We start from the raw sequence: 20,752 nt of genomic DNA, 5'->3' as shown, positions 1-20,752 counted from the left end.
TCATATGCATATATATATATATACACATTCGCATAAACATATTTATATTTGTATGGATGAATTTTTATTAAAATAAAATTCTCGAAGTCTTGAATCTCGATTACTTAAAAATCGTTTTTAAAACTCATATTTTAACTCTGAAGTCTTAATTAAGGTTGTAAACTAACCTTACTTCACTATTTTATCGTGATTGGTCATTACACTAAGAATAAATAAAACGTCTAGCTGTTAGGCTCACGTCAAGCACTCTGTATATTATTTATATTCAACAAGATGCATTAAGATTTTCTCAATACATTACATACTGTTTGTTTTGACTATATATGGATACATAACTTAACCGCATAGATAATAATAAATAAATATAGAAATCAAACATAACCTAATTTTGTAGATTTCAAACAGTTTCTAGTTTCTAGATTTGCAAACATGGGCAAAAATAAAGAGATCTTTTCATTATTATTGATTATAATAAGTTTAAGTTCTGCCGAGGTATATTACAACATTTTGAAGCAAGAAGATCTGTGCCTAAATGGATGCAAGGAGGTTGTACTTATTTAATCATTTTTATACAAAATTTTTTCCCTTATTTTAATTAAATACAATAAATTGATACATAATATACTGTATTACTCATTTTTTTTTTATTTAATAATAGAAAGAACTAGATCCAGACAGAAAATGTGCAATAACGTGCTGTCAAAGAGGTTGCAGGTTCTTTAATTTAGTAAATTTACATCATAAATTAGAACCTAATAATTTAAATAGTAGTTTGGATGCATGTGACGCTTGTAAGTTAAATCTATATTCTTTTAAATTTATAATCTTTATGTTAATACACACAGATAGTAGTAATAATTAAAAATAAAAATCTAATATTACTCACAATTGATAATTTATAAATAAATATTGTAATTATATTTAATCAGGCCTACAAATTATTTATAATTGTTTATTTAGCTTGTATTGAAGCATATTTAGTTGAACAAGATTTAACAGCCTGTAGAATTGGCTGTGCTTTAATGGCAATTCAGCGTATAAATTGTTTATCGCCCTTTTCAATTACTATACACATAGAAGATGGTATACGTCCTAATATTCTGGTAATGTCTCCTGATATTTTAAATGATCCTGTATTTGGGAAAGAATTGTTACCAGAATGGTGGAATTCTAATGAATTCAAATTATCCAAAACGTACTTTAAAACAATTCCAATTGATTCAGAGGTATTTATTTTATTTTAATTATAATAAAATGTTTATTTTATTACAATATATTGTAATAATGTACATGCAGTTTACAATTCAATCATTTTTTTTATTTTATAGACAATGGATTACAGTGTATCAGCAGAATATTTGGGAGAAAATGAAAAGTCTACATCTCTACCAGGATCCGATTGGTTACAGTGTGCTTCTCGACATACAGGAATACCTCGTTGGATGCTAGCTGTAGCTATTGCTACAGCAGCACTATCAGCTCTGTGGCTGTGTCTATCTCCAGAGAAATCAACTGATTCTACTGAAAAAATAACTTTAGTTAACCCGAATATTCCAGATAAGGTCACAATATATCTACCCGATGAGGCTCCTTTACATAAAAAACCACCTCCTAAATATAGTGAGGTTGTTGATACAAATAAACTCAATTTGCAAGTTTAAAAAGTTATAAAATGAAGAAAAAAATTTATTGATAAATTTTATTATAAAATACAAATACTTTAAATAATCTTATTAAGTTGATTAATTGAATCAAATTTTTATTAGATTTGTTTCATAAACATAAAATTAATTACTTTTTTCACTTAATGAAATGCTAAATTAACTTACTGGTATGACTTTTAGTATTACATAATACATTTATTGTGAGAAGTGATACTATTTATATGTACCAAACAATATTTTAAATTTAAACATTATAAAAATATTTTAATTTTTTATCAAATTATATATTAATTGAATGATACTTCTGTAAAGACATCTATTGTATGAAAAAAAATCTTATACAACATATTACAAATATTAGGCTGTAGTTTTGTCTGTGTTACATAATTGTAAGTAATATTATCTTAATCGATAAGCTATTTCAAAATAACTTTGATCTCAATAGATAGTAATACTAATAGTACTTATGAGTGATCAATATTATTCTTAATATGTATAAGTAATTTAATCATAAAATTATATATACATTACTATTATTTGTATAGTTCGCTAAATAATAGATATTAATATAGTATTACCATACTCGATGATGATCCCATCATTAAAACAATTATAAAGCAATATATTATAATTTAATTTGTTTTCTATTACAAATCTATTGCATTATAAAAATCAATAATTTTGAATAAAAATAATATAAAATTATGTAGTACAATTACAGTTATAAATATTTAATATAATATAAAATAATATATAATCAATTGTTTCATTTTTATTACAAAGTTAGTATATTTTATTAAATTATTTAAATTTGAAATAAAATGTGATATGTAAACGTTGTGATATCAAATTTTTGTTTTTTTTTCTAGTTATGTTATAATATATTAATAAATTTTTAGAATTGTAAACGATTAATTATATAAATATAAATTATATGTTATATACTTATTACATTGTATTATATTATAACAATGACATTGATAAATAAAGAACATACATTTTTAGGTGAAAAATGTTTTTATCTTACAAGATTCACAAATCTTATATTATTAATTTTTACAATTGTTTATATAATACAAAATTTTTTGTGTACCCTGATTATTTCAACAAGATATAAAAGAGCAAATATCTTTGGAGTACTATTTATTTCAAACATAATTTTGAATACTTCTTAATACTATAAAAAAATTTTAAATTATTTGGTTTAATATGTACACGCTTAATACCTTCGTTTTAAGAGTATTAATTAAAATAATGGGAACAGTATAAATCAAACTTAATTAACATCATTGTCAATGAAAAAATCACAATTATAACCAGGTGACATAGCAATATATATATAGGTAATCCAATTCTAAAGCCAATAAAGCCGAGGATCATCTCTTCGAACTTGTAATTTTAACACATGTCGATAAATTTTTAAAGCTGGACCTAGAAGTAAATCTAAGCCCCCAAGTACATCGGATCGTTTCAGAAGTAATAATGAATGTCCATCGATCTCCTGAAGAAAAATAGGTTTGATACTCATTAATTTACTTATATTTTTATTAGTTAAAAAAATATTAAAATATACCTGATGCCTGAATATTTCTGCTTCTTTTGGAAACAATCTAGCAAAGTATTGATAAACTTGTTCTGAAGTCCAATCAGATGCATCTGGTATATTTGGATCTATAACATCTCTTAAAGTATCATCATCTATATGCTCTGGCATGTTTCTAATGGGTGAAACTTGCGGGCTTAAAACTGGTGGTAATATTGAAATACTATTTGATTGTTGTTCAGAAGAATTATTAGTCCAATTAGAATTTGAGTTCTGGTTAGTTGATTTAAATTGTTTTTGATTACAATCATTGCAATACCATTTAGTTTTTGAAATAGGAATACGAGGAGAGAGACACGAATAATGATAAGCATCATCACAACTGTAGCAAGTCACCAAAGGACCCTATAAATTTAAATATAAGAAATATTTTTATTTTTCTAAAATATTCTAATTAAAATATATATAAAATTTTAAATACCGCGTCTGAAGTTTCATAGCAAACTACACAAGTTTTACAACGCTCACATTGCCAGCTTGTATGCGTTTTATGAACAATTTCGTCTGCAGTATATATACAAGATGGATGTGCTATAATAAGAGAAATGTAAAATATAAACAAAATATTTATATAAAATATAAACAAAAATTGTTAATTCGTACCTCTTACGGTGCAATCGCGGCATGCTATAAGAGATTCCTGCTTATCCTTAGAACACAAACTACAATGTCTATTAGGATCTTTAGGACTTTCTTTTACAGCAATAGGTTTAATAGAATCTTGTAAATCTTGCTGTGAATTAGATGATGTTTTTGTAATATTCGCATGTCTTCCTCGTTTTCTTTTTACAACCATGTTATCTGATGGATCAAATACTTTCTTTGCTCTCTGTAAAAAAGACATTTATTAGCATAAACAAAAAATTACTGTTTATAAAATTATTTATATATCCATTTTTCATTATATATATATATATATATATACATATTAGATCATTTACTTTTCTTCTAGCACTTCGAAAACTTCCAGCGTTATTATTAGATGGAGTGGGTGAAGGATTTGTCGAACTTCTACCAGCATCCTGATCTCCATCTCCATCTTCACTAAGTCTATCATTCCCATCATCCCTTTTATCTGACTCATCTTTATAATTAGTTTCTTTCCTATAATCTTCATATTTAAAAATTAAATCTGTTGAATCGTCACTTCTCACACACAGCCTCTGCTTTCTCTCAGTTTTAGACTTCTTATGATTAGATTGTGCATCTGTTGTATTTTTAAATTCTTTTTCTATATTTGGAGAACTTAATGTCCTTCCATTGTGTTTAACATTATCTTCTTTTCGACATCCATTATCAAGTTTTCCTATTTAAATTAGAAAATAAAGTATTAAGAGTAAAAGTATTAGAAAAATTATTTAACTTTTATTTGACTGCTTTATTAAAATTTTCAATCATAAAAAATCCTAATCAATAATTAAATTAATTTTCAAATACTTTAAATTGTTTCTAACCATTATCCTTGGACTGATTTTTTTCATCATCATTTATTTGCCTTCTTCCAACAATAATTTCATAACAATCTTCTTTCTTCATAGGTTCTAAATCTGTTTTTGGACTAGTTTGCCTAGATGACTTGACTACATTTGAACTAGAATCATGTTCTTCTGCAAACTCCTCAAATTCATTTAAATCATATGGATTGCTGGCTGCTTTAAAAGAAGTTGTTGTTGTTGTTGTTGTTGTTGTTGTTGTTGTTGTTGTTGTACTAGAACCTTTTATTTTAGAAACGATATCACCATTATGCTGAGATGCAACAGCCCCATTGCTGCCCATATTGCTACCATCAACAAGTGAGTAATTGCCATTGGATAGTCTTGCCAGATTACCACTAGCAACTTCCTTGCCTAAGAAATCTTCAACCATTCGACGAGAAGTTGGATTTGAAACTCCATCTAGTAACTGCTCAATTAACCTAAAAATATGATATAGTTAACGAATCACAATAATAAAATTGATAATAATAATAATGTAATATTCTATGATTTTAATTTTTTTTTGGTAAAATATTTTAAAACAGTTCGAAATAATATGTGCTTGAGTGAGCAAACTTAAATATTTTAATTGCATAAAAAATAGATAAGAAATATAAATTAATAATTTCTAAATTAAAAATTATAAATACTTATGCTTGACTTTTTACATAATTTTCATACTTCAATTAAACATAACCTATTTCATAAACTAATTATGTTTCTCGATCTAAATATATACAAGAATAATTCTTTGTTATTTTACAAAAATAATTAACTTACATTTTATCTTACAACTTTCTAACCTTGCATATGTAATACATAACACAGTAAGCTGAAACCAAAACTTTAAATATCTTCTATTTTATTGTAAAAAAATGCAAACTCACAAATATTTTCAGCTTACATTGTACACATATGCACATATAAATATATATATATATATTTACGTTTTATCTAGCATTAATATAGGTTAATTTTACACACGCAAGCAAATACACACAAAAGGAAATATATATATCTATTTATATATAATTATGCGTATCCACTTTTTATTCGATATTAATTAGGTTAATTCTATGAATATAACAATTTAAATATTGATTAAATTTAATATTGAGGTCTAAAAGTTTTTTATATGTACTATTTATTCCTATCAATACTAACAGGCAATATTAAAAATTATAACAATGTACAACATAAAATTGAGTTTAAGATTCTAGCTACAAATACTCTCTCTCTCTCTCTCTCTCTCTCTCTCTCTCTTTCTCTGTTCATATGTATATATATATACAACACAGTTTAGTAACAAGAGTAAAAATAGTAAAAATACGTATTCTTAAAAAGACAATTGAATTATTATAATATATAATCCATTATAATTATGCCAAGTAAATAATTTATAATAATGTATAAAAATAACTAGTTCTTCAGAAAATTAAAATTTATGCTACATTGAAATTATTAATAAAAATATTAAATTAAAAGTTTAAATTCAAAAACTATTGCAGTATAGTTATATCTATAGTTTGTGTATACATTTTTAATAAAAAAAATCATTCTTAATCCTAATAAAAAAGATAACGATGACAATAAAGCGATAATTAATTTAATAAGAGGAATAATTACAGTATTCATTGTGAAAATTCAATAAGTAATCCATATTAAATTGAAGTTATTTGAGTTTAAATATAATTTACAAATAAATGTACACATTGCAAGTATTTTATATTTTTATAAAATACTTTTTATAAAAACGATTTTAAAAAGATTATATATTTTATATATTTATTAATTGCATTATTATATTTAATATTAAATCAATTGTGAATCGTTAAATTAATAGTAAATAATTCCTTAACAAAATTAATATACAATAAAATTGATGAAAGTGTGTATATCCTAAAATCGTTTGTCAATTTTTCATTTTCAATAAAAAATATACTTTATTACTATACTTCAGTAATGCCGATAACGAAACAAACTAAGCAACACTTAAAATAAAAAATCACGATTTCAATAGGCTAAAAATTTTCTTTATAAACATTATAATTTTAAATATTTGTTTTTTAATTTTCGAATACTTATACTATTTTTAGTTAAATAATAAATCAGTAATTTCAATAAATTTAAAACAATTTCAAATGTAATATTATATAAGAATTAATTTACTAATGTTGTGAATATAAACATTGTCAATATACAGTTTAATGTATACAGAAATAGTTTTTACAAAAATTGAAACTATATTATATTATTGTAATAAACATAAAATACAAAACAATTTAAATTAACAAATCAACCAATTTTAAGCAAAACATATTATTTAAAATTTTTTTCTTTTAATATTGAAATTCATTTATCATTTTTTCCGACAAATTGTAAATAAATTTTTTATTCAGTAAATATCATTTTATATCAAGTTTCTAATTATATAATGATTATATTATATAAATTATTGTATAAATTCAACTATTACATAACATTAAATATATAACTTATTACTCACTACCTAATTAATGAAATTAAAAATCAATTACTAAAAACATTACAATAAATTCACAGTTTTGCTTTTTATGGGCAGAAGCTGAATGTGGTGATGCATACTAGGATTCAAACAGATAAGTACTTTATAAATTACGATTCGGTAAAAAAAAATGAATAATCAAATCTTACAATTTAAAATCTAGGGTACGGAGTATTCTATTTATATTTAAAGAAACAATATATTAAATAACTAATAATATTGAAATAAAAATACCAATCATTTTTTTGAGTTAAGTAATTCGCCTCGATATAAGATTGATGACAACCAGAAAATTCACAATCTCATAATAACAATTAACACATTTCAAATTCAAGAAATGGATTACTATTAAAACAATCTATCTTCCTGATGCCTGATAACTTGGTAACTTGCACAAATAGTGTAACATAACACTTATATTATTAATAAAAATAATAAAAATTTGAAAAATTATGTTAGAAGAAAATTAATAATTAGATAATAAAATTTTAAATTGAGAAATTTTAATTAAAACATCGGAAGACTCTAAAATCATTAAAATAAATAAATTAATTTCAAAAAATAAAATTCTAATGTCACTAAAAGACATAAAGTGCCACTTTTCAAATGGTACTTGTAAAAACAGAGTATTAATTATAAAGAACACATATGATAGAATTTAATACAGCGAGGTTAAATTTAAACATTGCTGTGTGTGATAATTTAAAAATGATGCCATTCAATAGTACAACTGTATTTTATATTATAATATTAAAGAACATAAATATATTAAATATTACGAAAGATTTAAAAATAAAAAGTTATGCATTTAAAACAAGCCTCAAAATGTTAAATAGAACATTTTTCTTTTTCACTCAAGTAGTTCTTAAGATTTATGGGTAAGCTCAGCCAATCTATTATTTTGATATTATAATATTCTTTAATACTAATTTTATTTAAATAATTATATATATGATAATAACTACTAATATAGATAGAATTCTTGGACTTTATATATAAATATATTATTAATGATTTTTTATGCAAATGAAATATAAATTAAAAAAATATGAAAATAAATACAGAGCTTTTTAGCGTAAAAATATTTGTAGTAGAAGATAATCTTTATTTATAAATCGAAGTAATTTTCTGTCAAATAGATTTAAATCATAATTTACGGGCAAATCTGGTATATACTCTAATTAAAATTTACTGGAACGAGTAATTTTGAAAAAATATTTAAAAATTAGTAAACAAAAATGATAAAAGCTTAATATTTGTATAGGCCTAGATCATAAAACATTGTTTTGTTGAAAATAGTGTACCAAATTAGAAAATTTGAGTAATATGCATGGCTGATGTGTAATATATATTTAAATACCTACAAAGTACAATTGTGTTGGAATACATTGTAACGGTGTAACTAATTTTCAAAGTGTTCTGTTATGAAATTACTTCAGTACCAAAAAAATCCGAAAATCAACTTCAATTTTAATTATTCAAATATAAATATTTGAATATGAACATTACATAATATAGTAAAATCTATAAAAGTTGAATATATTAGTGCAGTGTTAACTTCAAATAAAATGATTTAGATTAAAAAGTACTTTCATGATTTAAAATAAACCAGAAAACTATAACTTATTTATTAAAATAGAGTAAATAGAGTTAATAGAGTAAATGTAATAAAATTAATTCAAAATTCAGAATACTATCAATGAAGAAAACGTCTCTTTCTATAAAAAGCCTATAATTAATTTATATTATATTAAAAAGTGCATAGTGGATATATCAATGAAACTATTAACTAATTCTATAATAGACACATATTTTAAAATTCATTGCTATATTTTTGGGAAGTGTGTAAAGTTTACAAACAATATACGTGTACTGTTTTAACAGTTGCATTGATATATAATATACAACAAAAATAATAAATAATCCTAATAATTTTTAATTAATCTTTGAAAGGCGAAGCTTTATAAAAATGAATTTAAAAAGAAATGAATTAAAAATATACTATTTATGTTAATTATTTATTCTAAAATATAACGAAACCATATTAAAAGGGCAAATAAATCTAAATAATGGATATTTTTATTAATTGTTAATATATTATAATAGCAAGTATATCTTTTAATTTTTTAATTTCTGAAAACCATTCGAGGATCTCACAAAATAAATCTAATAAAATGAATTTTATATTCATTATTCATAAATACTTAGAAAATGTATTTTGCAATTTTTAGAAAATGTTAATAAAAAATTGTAACATTAAACATTTGTATTATGTCACATATTTATTAATATTTATTAAATTTTTGAAATGTCATTTCTAAATGTACGTAAAAATTAAAACGAGTTCTAAACTTAAATATCATTATACTATTTGATGTAATAAATTAATTCAGGAACTTGGATAAGACAAACAAACCTGAAAGCTGGTACACCCTGATCGAGATAATCCGGCTCTTCGACAACTAATTCAGCTACGGCGCCTGCTACCATGTTGGAATTGATCTTCTCCTTAACGAAGCCCTCGGGCCTATTTTTATATAATTGTAATCTCGTCCATTTTGAGGCATTTCTGTAGCTGGTGTTGCCCTTATAGTCTACCTGTATTACTTTTTCAGCCTCGATGAGTCGGTGGAGATCAGCGATGGTATCACGTGCATCCACTGAGAATTTTCGCAGTAAATAATTGCAGATACGGTCAGCGTCTGGACGAGCTTTCCGCCGGCGAAGCTGATCGATGGCCTCGAGGATTTGTTCTTCATGTGCAACTTTGCCGCCCTCGGTTCTACTGTTAGCCTGCTGTTGAGCCTCCTGTTGCTGCTGCTGTTGTTGTTGCTGCTGCTGTAGCTTCTTTTCAGCTTTGCGCGCAGCCTTATCCACAGCACGTTTAGCTGCAGATGTCTTCTCGGAGGTGCTCGCCATTGTATTTATCTAGCCGAGATGCAACCTTAAACTAAAAAGTTGAAACTATTGTATTTAATAAGTCTCACAATTTATGCACTTTAATTTATGCAAAATATATTTTAAAACAAGAGTAAGAAAGATGTTAATGCATAATAAAAATATTACAAGCTTTAAATTTAAACACCTAAAATATTATATAAATGTAAATTTCAGTTCATTATATTATTATAATTAAGTAGTTTATTTAATAAATGTAAAGTGATTAAATTTTCACTCACGTTCTTGATGAAATATGTAATATATATATATATTTCTTTTTAAATGAAAGTGGACATTTTTAAATTGTGTGATTTAATAATCAATTATATTAAATAATTGATATATAAATGAATTATAAATTTTCATTACCAAAGACTATTATAATTAATTATTAATATTTAAAAGTATAAAATTATTTGAGCAGCTCTTACTTGGTAATTCATAAAACAATATTTCACAGTAAAAACAGTAATAAAATGAATATGTCAACAAGTATTTTAACTGTCTAATATTATGCTTATGCGTATATTAATTCTTTTATATAATAAGACCATTAATTAATAATTGATCTAAAACGGACGATTATTATATACATTTATTTCAATTTATTAAAGAAATAAATTATATAATTATATCTTCTATTTAAAAATTATAATATTAAACTATTAATTAATAAAAACTTTCTTCATCGACATGTACATAAAAATTAAAGAAGCGTTATTAATTTTAAAGTACTTAAAACACATATAACACTTTAAAACTTTTCTTTGTTTCGTAAATTTTTAATATTTTATAAAGAAAAGTAAATTGAAAAAAACATAGATGGATCTTAATATTATTTGTTTAATTCAAGTAATTCATTTAATAATTTAGATCTAGAATGGAAATACATTATAGTCCCTTTAAAAAATTACGTTTAAATATTTCTATCGCGTAATATGCTATAATACACAGAAACTAACATATTATTAACTAGTTATTTAAAATATTTCTGTTATTTTGTACGCATATAACTTGTAATTTACAATTTTTTCAAAATTTAATTAATGGTACATTGTGATTAAAAAATATGCTGTTATTAAAATTTAACGCATATATTTTTCTAAGCAGTGTAATTTTGTCTTACTATTTAATACATATTTATCTTGTTTATAATTAAAACTTTAAAAAGTAATATATTATGTAATATAGGTAAATTCATTAGAAATCCTCTTAATTCAGCGATAGATGCAAAAAACCAATAAAAATAATAAACTAATCAGTGAAACTTAAACAATTGAAAGTGAATAAATTAATAATTGAAAGTACGATTTACGTGAGCATTCTTTTCTCCCAAAATGTTAAATTAAAAAAAAATAAATTAGAATTATTAAAGAAATATCCGAAGTTGAGATTATCTCTGGCATTTTACCAACTCTGCAATTTGCATCACACAAAAAATGGTTAAATGGATTCCATGAACTGAATTTTATAAAAATTTCTATTATAAAAGAGGTAGCTTTCAAATGCTAAAAAAATTGGAAAATCTTCAAAATAATGAACTGAATTATTGATTTGGTCAATTGATATCAAAATTCTTATAATGATATTTCACAAAACATTTAACATTAAATTATAATTTTATAAAAATTTATCAGTGTAAATTCTAACTAATTGTAAAACTAATGCTAAGTTTCTAAAAATTTAACTTAAATTAAAATAGATTTAAATTAACAAAATTTATCAAAAATATGGATTAACTTAATTAAGTAAATTAAGTAACATTTTGTTGAGATACTATTTATTATTATTATTAATATTAGTATATATATATATATATATATATATATATATATATATAAATAATTCAGATTATATAATACGATTAATATGAAATATCGAAATGAAAAAATTATCAATATATTTATTAAAATAACTTCTATAAAATTTAAAAATAAAACGAGAAGATAAACAACCGCATAAATTACTAAAAATATTTAATGGAAAACAATATTTTTATCTTCATCAAATCACAACATTAATGTAAGAAAATAGAGATAGTGAGTAAAATATTTTATATTTAGAAGTGGAATATTAAATCAATATTAACTATTTTAATCGCGTAGATAACGACAGTTCCCATAGATTATCAGAAGTGAAATTTTATGAAAATTTATTAAATAAATAAAATAAATTTTAAAATCTAATTAAAATATAAAAGTTATATTTGGAAAAAGTTAGAAAATCAAAAATCATGAAAAATCTTGTTGATTAAAAATTAATTATAAAATTAATTAGCAAAAAAAGTTAGGGAAAAAGTTAGGGAAAAAGTGTAAATATACGATTTTATTATGTAATTAGAAGCAATATATAATTAACAAATCATTAATTTTTTACCGTATAAAGAATAGAAACATTGATGAAAATACCAAATGATACATTCCAAAATACAACTAATCATAAGTTACATATTTTTTGTATCACTAATTTTAATTAATTTTAAAAACAATGAAAATTTTGAACTTAATATATTAGGTCTCATTACCATTTAGCTACATTATGCCAATATATCAACCCTAACAAAAAAATCCAGATTTGAGGGTCTAAGCAGATAAAAAACACAATTAGTATCAATTACTAAATACAATAATTCATTCAAGAATAGCGTTTATTCAATATTTGAAATAGTTTATTTTAATAATTCACTATAAAAATAATTATTAAAGAAACTCAAATACGTTAAGAAGTGCTAGAGGCGGTGTATTTCACGTTTTAATTTATTATTCAGCATGCCCTCTTATTTAAATTTAACGTTTAATAATTCACTATAAAAATAATTATTAAAGAAACTCAAATACTTGAAAAATGACTTAAAATTTTTTTATAAAAAAGCCTAATTCGTTAATTAATAGTACAAAACAGTATGAAAATATACTGCACAAATATTTGTCTATGTATATTATAAGCGACCAATTTAGTATTAAAGTAATATAAATAATATATAGTATCAATGATATTTTAACATAGATTTCATAATAAAATTAATTTTATTTACAATATAGTATTTAATTTATGTGAATAATGATATCAGCTTTTATAAATTTGTATATATAACGATGAATAATTACTTTTCTTTTAATTTTTTAATTAGCTGCATATTTTGTATAATCTTATTACTTAATTTTTTTTAATTTTTAATCTTTAATTTAATTTTCGAATATTCAATAACCAAGTATTTTGCAATAAAACAAAATATTTGATAAACAATACATAATAACAATATTTCGAGATACTTAAAATTAAGGAATTATATTACTATATTTACAGAATAATCAAACTAGACAATCATATATCAAATGGGAAGCACAAGCTACTGTGTTTTAACTCATCAACCGAGCAAATTTCACACACTTACATAATTAAGTTTTCCACTTACGAGGTTATTTTACTTTAAATAATAATCTTTCTCAAGAATTCCATTCCCAAATATGTTAAAAAATATATAAATAATTTATTATTATAGTAGTAAGCAGTATAAGTCATTTGTCGGTAATTTATTTATTTTATTTTTTCAAATCGAAGTTTTTAAATCAATTTTTAGCGCAATCGAATGGTGTTATTTAATTAAATTACTGTAATTCTTATGAACATACGCTGACTGTAAAATAAAACTTTTCTTTTTGAAGAGAAAAGGGAGGAAATATCTCAGCCAAAATTTACATGTAAGTTTTGATGTGAACAAACATGAACATTTTTAATCTTTAAAATTAAAAATTTTATTTTTAAAATTAATATTTTAATTAAATAAATTTTTAAAATGATAATACATTAATGAATTACAAAGAATTTTTGACAAAAAGTGAAATTATAATAAAATTTAAACTTTTTATAAATAGCTTCTATTGCACTATTATGCGAATTAATTTAATATATAATAAATCTAGCAAGAAATAATAAAAACTGAAAACAAATAATTTAAAAATAATAATATACATTATTTATCTTTGTACAGTTTCAGTATTCTAATTGCTTCCCATAATTTTAAATTATTCTGATATATTATAAATGAGAATAAGTCAATATATTAAGTTTCTATAAAAATCCGCGGAAGTAATGTATAACAGAAAATAATTTTCGATTAAAATTTAGCATCGAACTTTCAGGTCTTATAGTCAATATTCTTTTGAAAAATTATTTGATTACAAAAATATTTTGTTTTTAATGTAAATACTAAAACACTTTAATAGTTATACTTCTTAAATTTAATAAAAGATAGTAGAAAACTTCAATTGAAAATGTTAAAAATTTATTATATATAAACAAACAAGCTTTATAAAAAATAAGTAAAAAGTTTAAACTAAATGCTTACTATTATAATAACAGTAGTAATACTATTATAATAACATATACTATTATAATAACAGAAGTAATTGGATCCTTAGTTTCTTTAAAAAATTTCTTTAGATATTTTAAACAGTAATGCAATTTACATTTCTGTGTTTTCTTTTAAACCACTAATATATTAAAATGATTTTTTTCTTCTGAAAATTAATTACAGTAGCAATTACGTCCAATCAACATTATTCCAATCAAAATTCGTAATTATTTTATTTAAAAAATAATATTATCAATAATATATAGTTGTATGCAGTTCCAAAAATCGTAATACTTTTTTAGAAATACAATGATTAACAGTATTAATAAATATAAGTTCAGCATACAGCTGGAGCAAAAACTATATGAATAGTAAAATAAAAGACAATATTTAATTTATATGAATTAAGAGAGGTCATAATTTAATGCTCTAATTAATATTACAGTAGCTTGGTTACATTTATATCAGTGCTGAGTTTCCAAAATCACTTAATAAAAAAGATATTTTATATTTATAATAGTAACAAAATTGAACAATAATATTACAGTAAAGATATAAATATTTAAAATTTGTTTGCTAATTTATCAATACATTTATAATAAAAAATTGCTTTATATTAGTATTTAGTTAAATAAATGCAATGTCTTCAATACATTTATAATAAAAAATTGCTTTATATTAGTATTTAGTATTAGCATTTGAATAAACAGTATTGCTTTTAAATTAGTGAACTATGACATAAAGAGCAATTAAAAATCACTAAAAACGAATTATAAGATATTACTGACTCTACCTTGATCAAAAGATGATCGTAGTTGTATATATTCATACACATTGTATTGAATAAAAATTTAGTCTGATGATAAATATCAAGTTTGGGAATGCTTATGTAAAGATACTTTAATCAATACAAATGTTATATGAAATTTCCATCATTTAAATAGCAAATTTTGTAACATAGTTGTTAAAAAATATGGTATCTATCATAAAAATAGTAATAAATAATATGAAAAATTGGTTACACAACGATTTGTAATGAACAAATGTAATTTTCACTTATTAATTTCATTGTGCCAAATTTTAATAGGCCTTTAACATAATTATGGAAAAATATTAAAAGAAACTGTAATTTGCTGATAAATAGAAATGGTACTTATTATTTATTATAAGTTTTATTAGATATTACTTGATATTTTGAAAAAATGATTGATTAACAAATAAGAATTCTTAACACTTCATATGTGAAATTCATCTTTATGATATATCTTTGTGATATATGCTGTATTATGGTCTTACATTTAGTTTTTCAACTGAATATCATTATATGGACCATAATACAATAATACTTGTTCATGGCCCAATCTATGACGTAGCTTAATAATTAAATGAAAAAAGATTTTTAAATTTAACTATAATCAACAAAATTGTTTATTTTGATCTTTTGAATAAATGGAAAATCAAGTAAGAAAATATAATTTACTGTCATTCGTAACAAAGATATCATTCAGCGTTTGCTCTTATAGTTTGTGCCGATCAAATCAAATAAATTAAAAGAAAAAATTTTTCCGCATTATTTATTAAATATCTATCAATAATGTGATAAAAAAGAAAGCTTAAGAATATGTCCACTTTAAGGTACATATTTACCCAATTATTTCAAGATCGACAATCAGTGTTATACTATATAGGGATATGTACCACTAAGCTGTGCGAAAGAACATAGAATAGCAAAAAAGAAGAATAATTTTAATGACTTGGACGTCGCGTCGCAACTATACTAACTTTAAATTCATCAATAATTCATAAGAAATTTGTGCGTATCGTACGGCCAGATATGTATGATCAGAATTTAATAGGCAAAAGAAAGGAAAGAAACGATAACAGCGAGGCCTTAAGGTCCAAGTGCCGTCGTCATCAGCACTACGTAATAAATCCAAAATACGTCACAGATATAATGAAATACAATATAAATTTCGATTCGAAAACAGTTCGGCATTCACGAGATTCACAGCAGGGGAGGAACGATAGCCAGTGTAATGGGATGAGCAGTGGAATTATTGGCGGCGTGCGCATGCACATATGCATCAGGACGGTTGACGTTCCTTCCATCCGTAGTTAGAGCTGTCACACCAATTATGGATCTATCAGATATATCGTTGTAGCCAAAAAATCAACAGGTGTCTTCAAATTATTTCCCTCGAAAAAAATTATTCAAAACCATTGTGGGTGTTGCAACAAATAGGAAAATTATAAAAGTACGCGTGCGGATATATGTTACCTACATTAATGTAAAATCTTGCGTTTGTAGTTCTTTTGGGAATAACCGAAGTGATAACTGTTTCTTAATGAGCTTCCCGATTCTAAGCGAACAATTTCTAAAGGGAGCGAACGAACCCTTTTTAATACGTCAGGTAGGGAAGTTACAGTTTACACTTTTACAAAAGTATAGGAACGCTTGATTTAAATGATAAATTAGTTTCTTCATAACCTTTATCAATTTCCATACACGATAAAGCAAAAATGAGCCGTCTGTGATTAAAATTTATAAACGTTCTTCTGTTGCATCGAAATCGTGCTCAATTATGAGAATTCAATATTCGATCTATGTATCGTGCTCGGTTACAGCCGAATATGGATTTAATATTTTCAATAATTTTAAAAATATTTTAGAAAATGTATGCACATTTTCTTATACAATATTCTTTATTAAAAAAAAAAAAAAAAAATTAATAATTGCAATGATATTTTAAGATAATCATTGCAAACGTGTTTACGATACCGTTAGTATTACCATTCGTCACATGCATTTTCATTTTTAAATTTTTAAATTAACACCATGTACCTTTTTTACTTATCATTGATATAATCAATTTTCAGGAGTAGCATTAATTCAAATTACATATAATTGATAGTACGTATTGCAATAGAACCGGAATCTCGAAGATTATCAATTTACATAAATATTAAAAATGTTAATGAAAAATAAACTGTAACTTGTATTTTAAATATTGAAAATATTTTTACAACATTGAGAATCATTGTTATAATTTTGTTTTATTTATTGTCATGTAGGCATCAATTATCTACACTAGTGAAAATACAATGAAAAAATGCAAAAATAAAATCTGATTGAATTTAGGAAAACTTAAAATTTTTCCTGTTTCCATTTATTATTATTATTTGTAATGATCTATATATGAATTAAACATGTATCAGTAAAGAAAGAGCAGATTTAGACATTTTTATCAGAAAAAATCTTTAACGGTTGAAAGAAAACGTGGTGTCGATAAAGTAGAAAATATGTCGACCCTCAATCTTAAAGAAATATACGAATATATAAATGAAATATTTTACGTAAAAAATCGGTACGCAAGAGAATAATTAATCCTATCTAATAGATAAACCCATAAATGTAATTGGGTATTTAACAACAATTCACCGCGTGCCATTACGCATATATAGACGGATATATAGATGTATATAGTTACAAGTATGGAGCAGGATAAAGCTATGCAACTGTAGAGAAAAAGCAGTGCCACCGCATCGGTCAGTAACACGAGACGAAAGATCCTTTTTGTTGTTTTAAGTACACACATACACAGGATAGAGTTTTAAAGAATCGAATACACAACATTTCTTTAGTGTCTAACTCGGAGATTCGTATATAGAAAGTTACGAGAAGGACACAAATATAAGCACAAAGATACGTTAAAATATCATACAAAATTCTATTGCGGGTAGCTTCATACAGGTATGCGATATGGAAAAAAATTCGGCGCACAATTGAGAAACAGCACTGCCCACACAACAAACCACTGCATTTTGCAAACAAACCACTGCGAAATCGGCTATCACGATTACACGCGTCTGTAACCTTACTCCATGCGCTCCCAATTCTGCATAAGCAACTCGGAACAACGAAGAGTCTTTGGGTTAACAAACATTCTGAACCTTGCTTGGATTAAATTTTGAGCCGGGTACAAATGTGTAGACGGCGCCTACGACGGCAACCACGACACTTATCAATTATTCGACGCATAGTCCGTCCATAGGAAGCGCTAAGATAAGCTGCCGTTGTGGGAGTCACGTCCCGAATGCGAGCTTTATAGACCTTCAACCTGCATGGGAAATTTCCTTACACCGAATAATCCTGCAGCACGTTACATTTGGAAGTACCTGTCTCTTGTTCTCAGGTCACAACTATTCCCAGCGAACACGCGCACACACCTCTGCCAAGCAACTGCGGTGTGGATTATTGCGACTTGTAAGGCGCAACGCAATTAATTCCAGACCGGGGAAGCGCGCGCGCGACACAGCAGCCGTCCGGCGCAAAAGGGAGCGCAACACTGAGAGAGAGAGAGAGAGAGAGAGCAGAGGTACGCAGAAGCTGCCGCCAGGGCCGGGACTGCGCGTGAGAAGGAAAAGGCAAAGGCTCGTTGCGCAGACTGAGGGAAGAAGGCTGGTGAGGCGAGGCGAGGCGAGGGCCTTGACGACGCGCTGTAGCTCAGCGACTCCGAAAAATGCCGTGCGACGCGTGAAAAATCTCGAAAAAAGAAGAAAATATCGATAAAGAGATCGCCGTAGTCGCTGTACACCTAAATGCAATTACGCATGCAGAAATGCGCTATGTGGTACTCACTCACTCACTCACTCACTCACTCTCTCACTCACTCACTTACTCATTCAATCAATTCGACTCAATTTAACTCTCTATCTCTATAGTTCCGTGCCGCTTGTTTGCCCAGCGTATGCCTTTACTTTGACGTTTCGACGTAAAACGAACGATAAAGTGAAGAAAGAAAAAAATGAATAGAAGTCGAAGACGACGGGCGTAATTGTTCATGCACGACTCTCGGCCCCCATTTTCTCATGTACCCGGTCTACGTCTACCTTGTGTTGCACTCGTTGCAAGTGCCGTTGTCGTCCTCCTCCAATAGCTCCTTCTCTCTTGCTCGGCCGTAGAAAAATCGAACGTGAACGGCCACACGCTTCGCTGGCGCGCGCCGCTCAACTAGACAGTAGGAGTAGTAACGATGACGAGAAGACAACGAAACGACATCGACGACGACGACGATGACGGCGGCGGCGGCGGCGGCGGCGGCACCGGCGGGCGCGGCTTTTTAAGCGCGCGCGCGCTACCTCGCTTCCTCACTCTCTTTTTCTCTCTATCGTGCGGGCACGCATACACCCCCCCCCCCTCAAACACACACAAATCACACTTCTCACTCTTGCTTTAGCTCGCTTGCTTTTGGTACACAAGACGTGGATGCAAAGTATGATTCAGCCATCTAAAACTGCAAAAGGAAGGATCAGCGAGCCTCCGTATGGATTCTCTTCCCTTTTTCCTCCTTGGTACCCTTCCGACTACGAAGAAATACGCGCGCTCGATCGTTCGTGTTCGTAGTTGATTGTGGATGCTCTACAGCCAAACAAGCGGCAATTTCCTCTTAACTTTTAACCCACACCCGTTTTATCACCTCGTGCGCTTTTATAGCGCCTCCTTCCTGGTGGAGTGGACTGCAATACGAACCGCCACTTAATCGCGATGACCGGACGCTACGGCGTCCGGCGCGAAACTGAACGTAACTCTGCCCGGGGAGAGACAGACAGCGCATCGACTGCTACCACAGCGCACTGTCCAACTCCCGAGAACTCGCCGACGGCGATGGATTGTGAAACGCTCCGCTTCGACCGTTCGTCCTCGCCCCGGCCGACGGGCTGGGCTCACACTGGCTTTTCCACGTGCTTGTGTGCGCGTGCGTGTACGTGCACGTATGCGTTCGTGTGCGTGAACGGGTCGTAATAAAGGCTCTACAGGGCTTTATCCTCGCAGTCGAATTGATTCGCGCCCCCGACGTCAACACTACACCCAAAGCTTGCTTGCCGCAGGGACACTTGCAAGTTGAGATCTCCAATGGAGGAATGACGCGGGTCCGAGCTTTCTGACGCGCGCGCACGTAAGGAAGTGTAAGAAACACGGCTCGTGTACCGAGCGCGTAAGAAACTCGAGTGCGAATGTGGCCGGAATTCGGACTTAATGTCATCGCCACTGTTCCTAATTGTCAAAATTCTGAAAAACCATTTCGTTGCCTATAAACACACACACTTTCATTAGGCAATCGGTCAACGTTAATTTTATTCTTATTAGACCATAATATTATGCACGACTTCTGTATTTTAACGTGAAACAAT

General features: G+C 26.8%; 2 protein-coding genes across 2 annotated transcripts; one reads left to right on the top strand and one right to left on the bottom strand.

Moving 5' to 3' along the window:
* The first annotated feature begins 193 nt into the window (after positions 1–193).
* Positions 194–1,675, top strand: LOC105365003 (transmembrane protein 59). The gene is made up of 4 exons (XM_011503052.1): positions 194–546; positions 659–791; positions 961–1,226; positions 1,329–1,675. The coding sequence occupies exons 1-4, from the start codon at positions 430–432 to the stop codon at positions 1,659–1,661; spliced, it is 849 nt and encodes a 282-aa protein (XP_011501354.1). The 5' UTR covers positions 194–429; the 3' UTR covers positions 1,662–1,675.
* Positions 1,676–2,759: 1,084 nt separating this feature from the next.
* Positions 2,760–19,644, bottom strand: Lint-O (L(3)mbt interactor in ovarian somatic cells). The gene is made up of 8 exons (XM_011503051.1): positions 19,451–19,644; positions 9,683–10,216; positions 4,722–5,182; positions 4,209–4,573; positions 3,871–4,096; positions 3,689–3,798; positions 3,238–3,612; positions 2,760–3,165 (listed from the first exon to the last, which is right to left on the bottom strand). Exons 2-8 carry the CDS (start codon positions 10,183–10,185, stop codon positions 3,019–3,021), a joined length of 2,187 nt encoding a protein of 728 aa, XP_011501353.1. The 5' UTR covers positions 10,186–10,216; positions 19,451–19,644; the 3' UTR covers positions 2,760–3,018.
* Between the last annotated feature and the right edge of the window lie 1,108 nt (positions 19,645–20,752).

The sequence above is a fragment of the Ceratosolen solmsi genome, unplaced genomic scaffold (assembly GCF_000503995.2).
Source record: "Ceratosolen solmsi marchali unplaced genomic scaffold, CerSol_1.0 scaffold45, whole genome shotgun sequence".
Classification (NCBI taxonomy): domain Eukaryota; kingdom Metazoa; phylum Arthropoda; class Insecta; order Hymenoptera; family Agaonidae; genus Ceratosolen; species Ceratosolen solmsi.
This window is presented reverse-complemented; position numbering and strand designations above follow the sequence as displayed.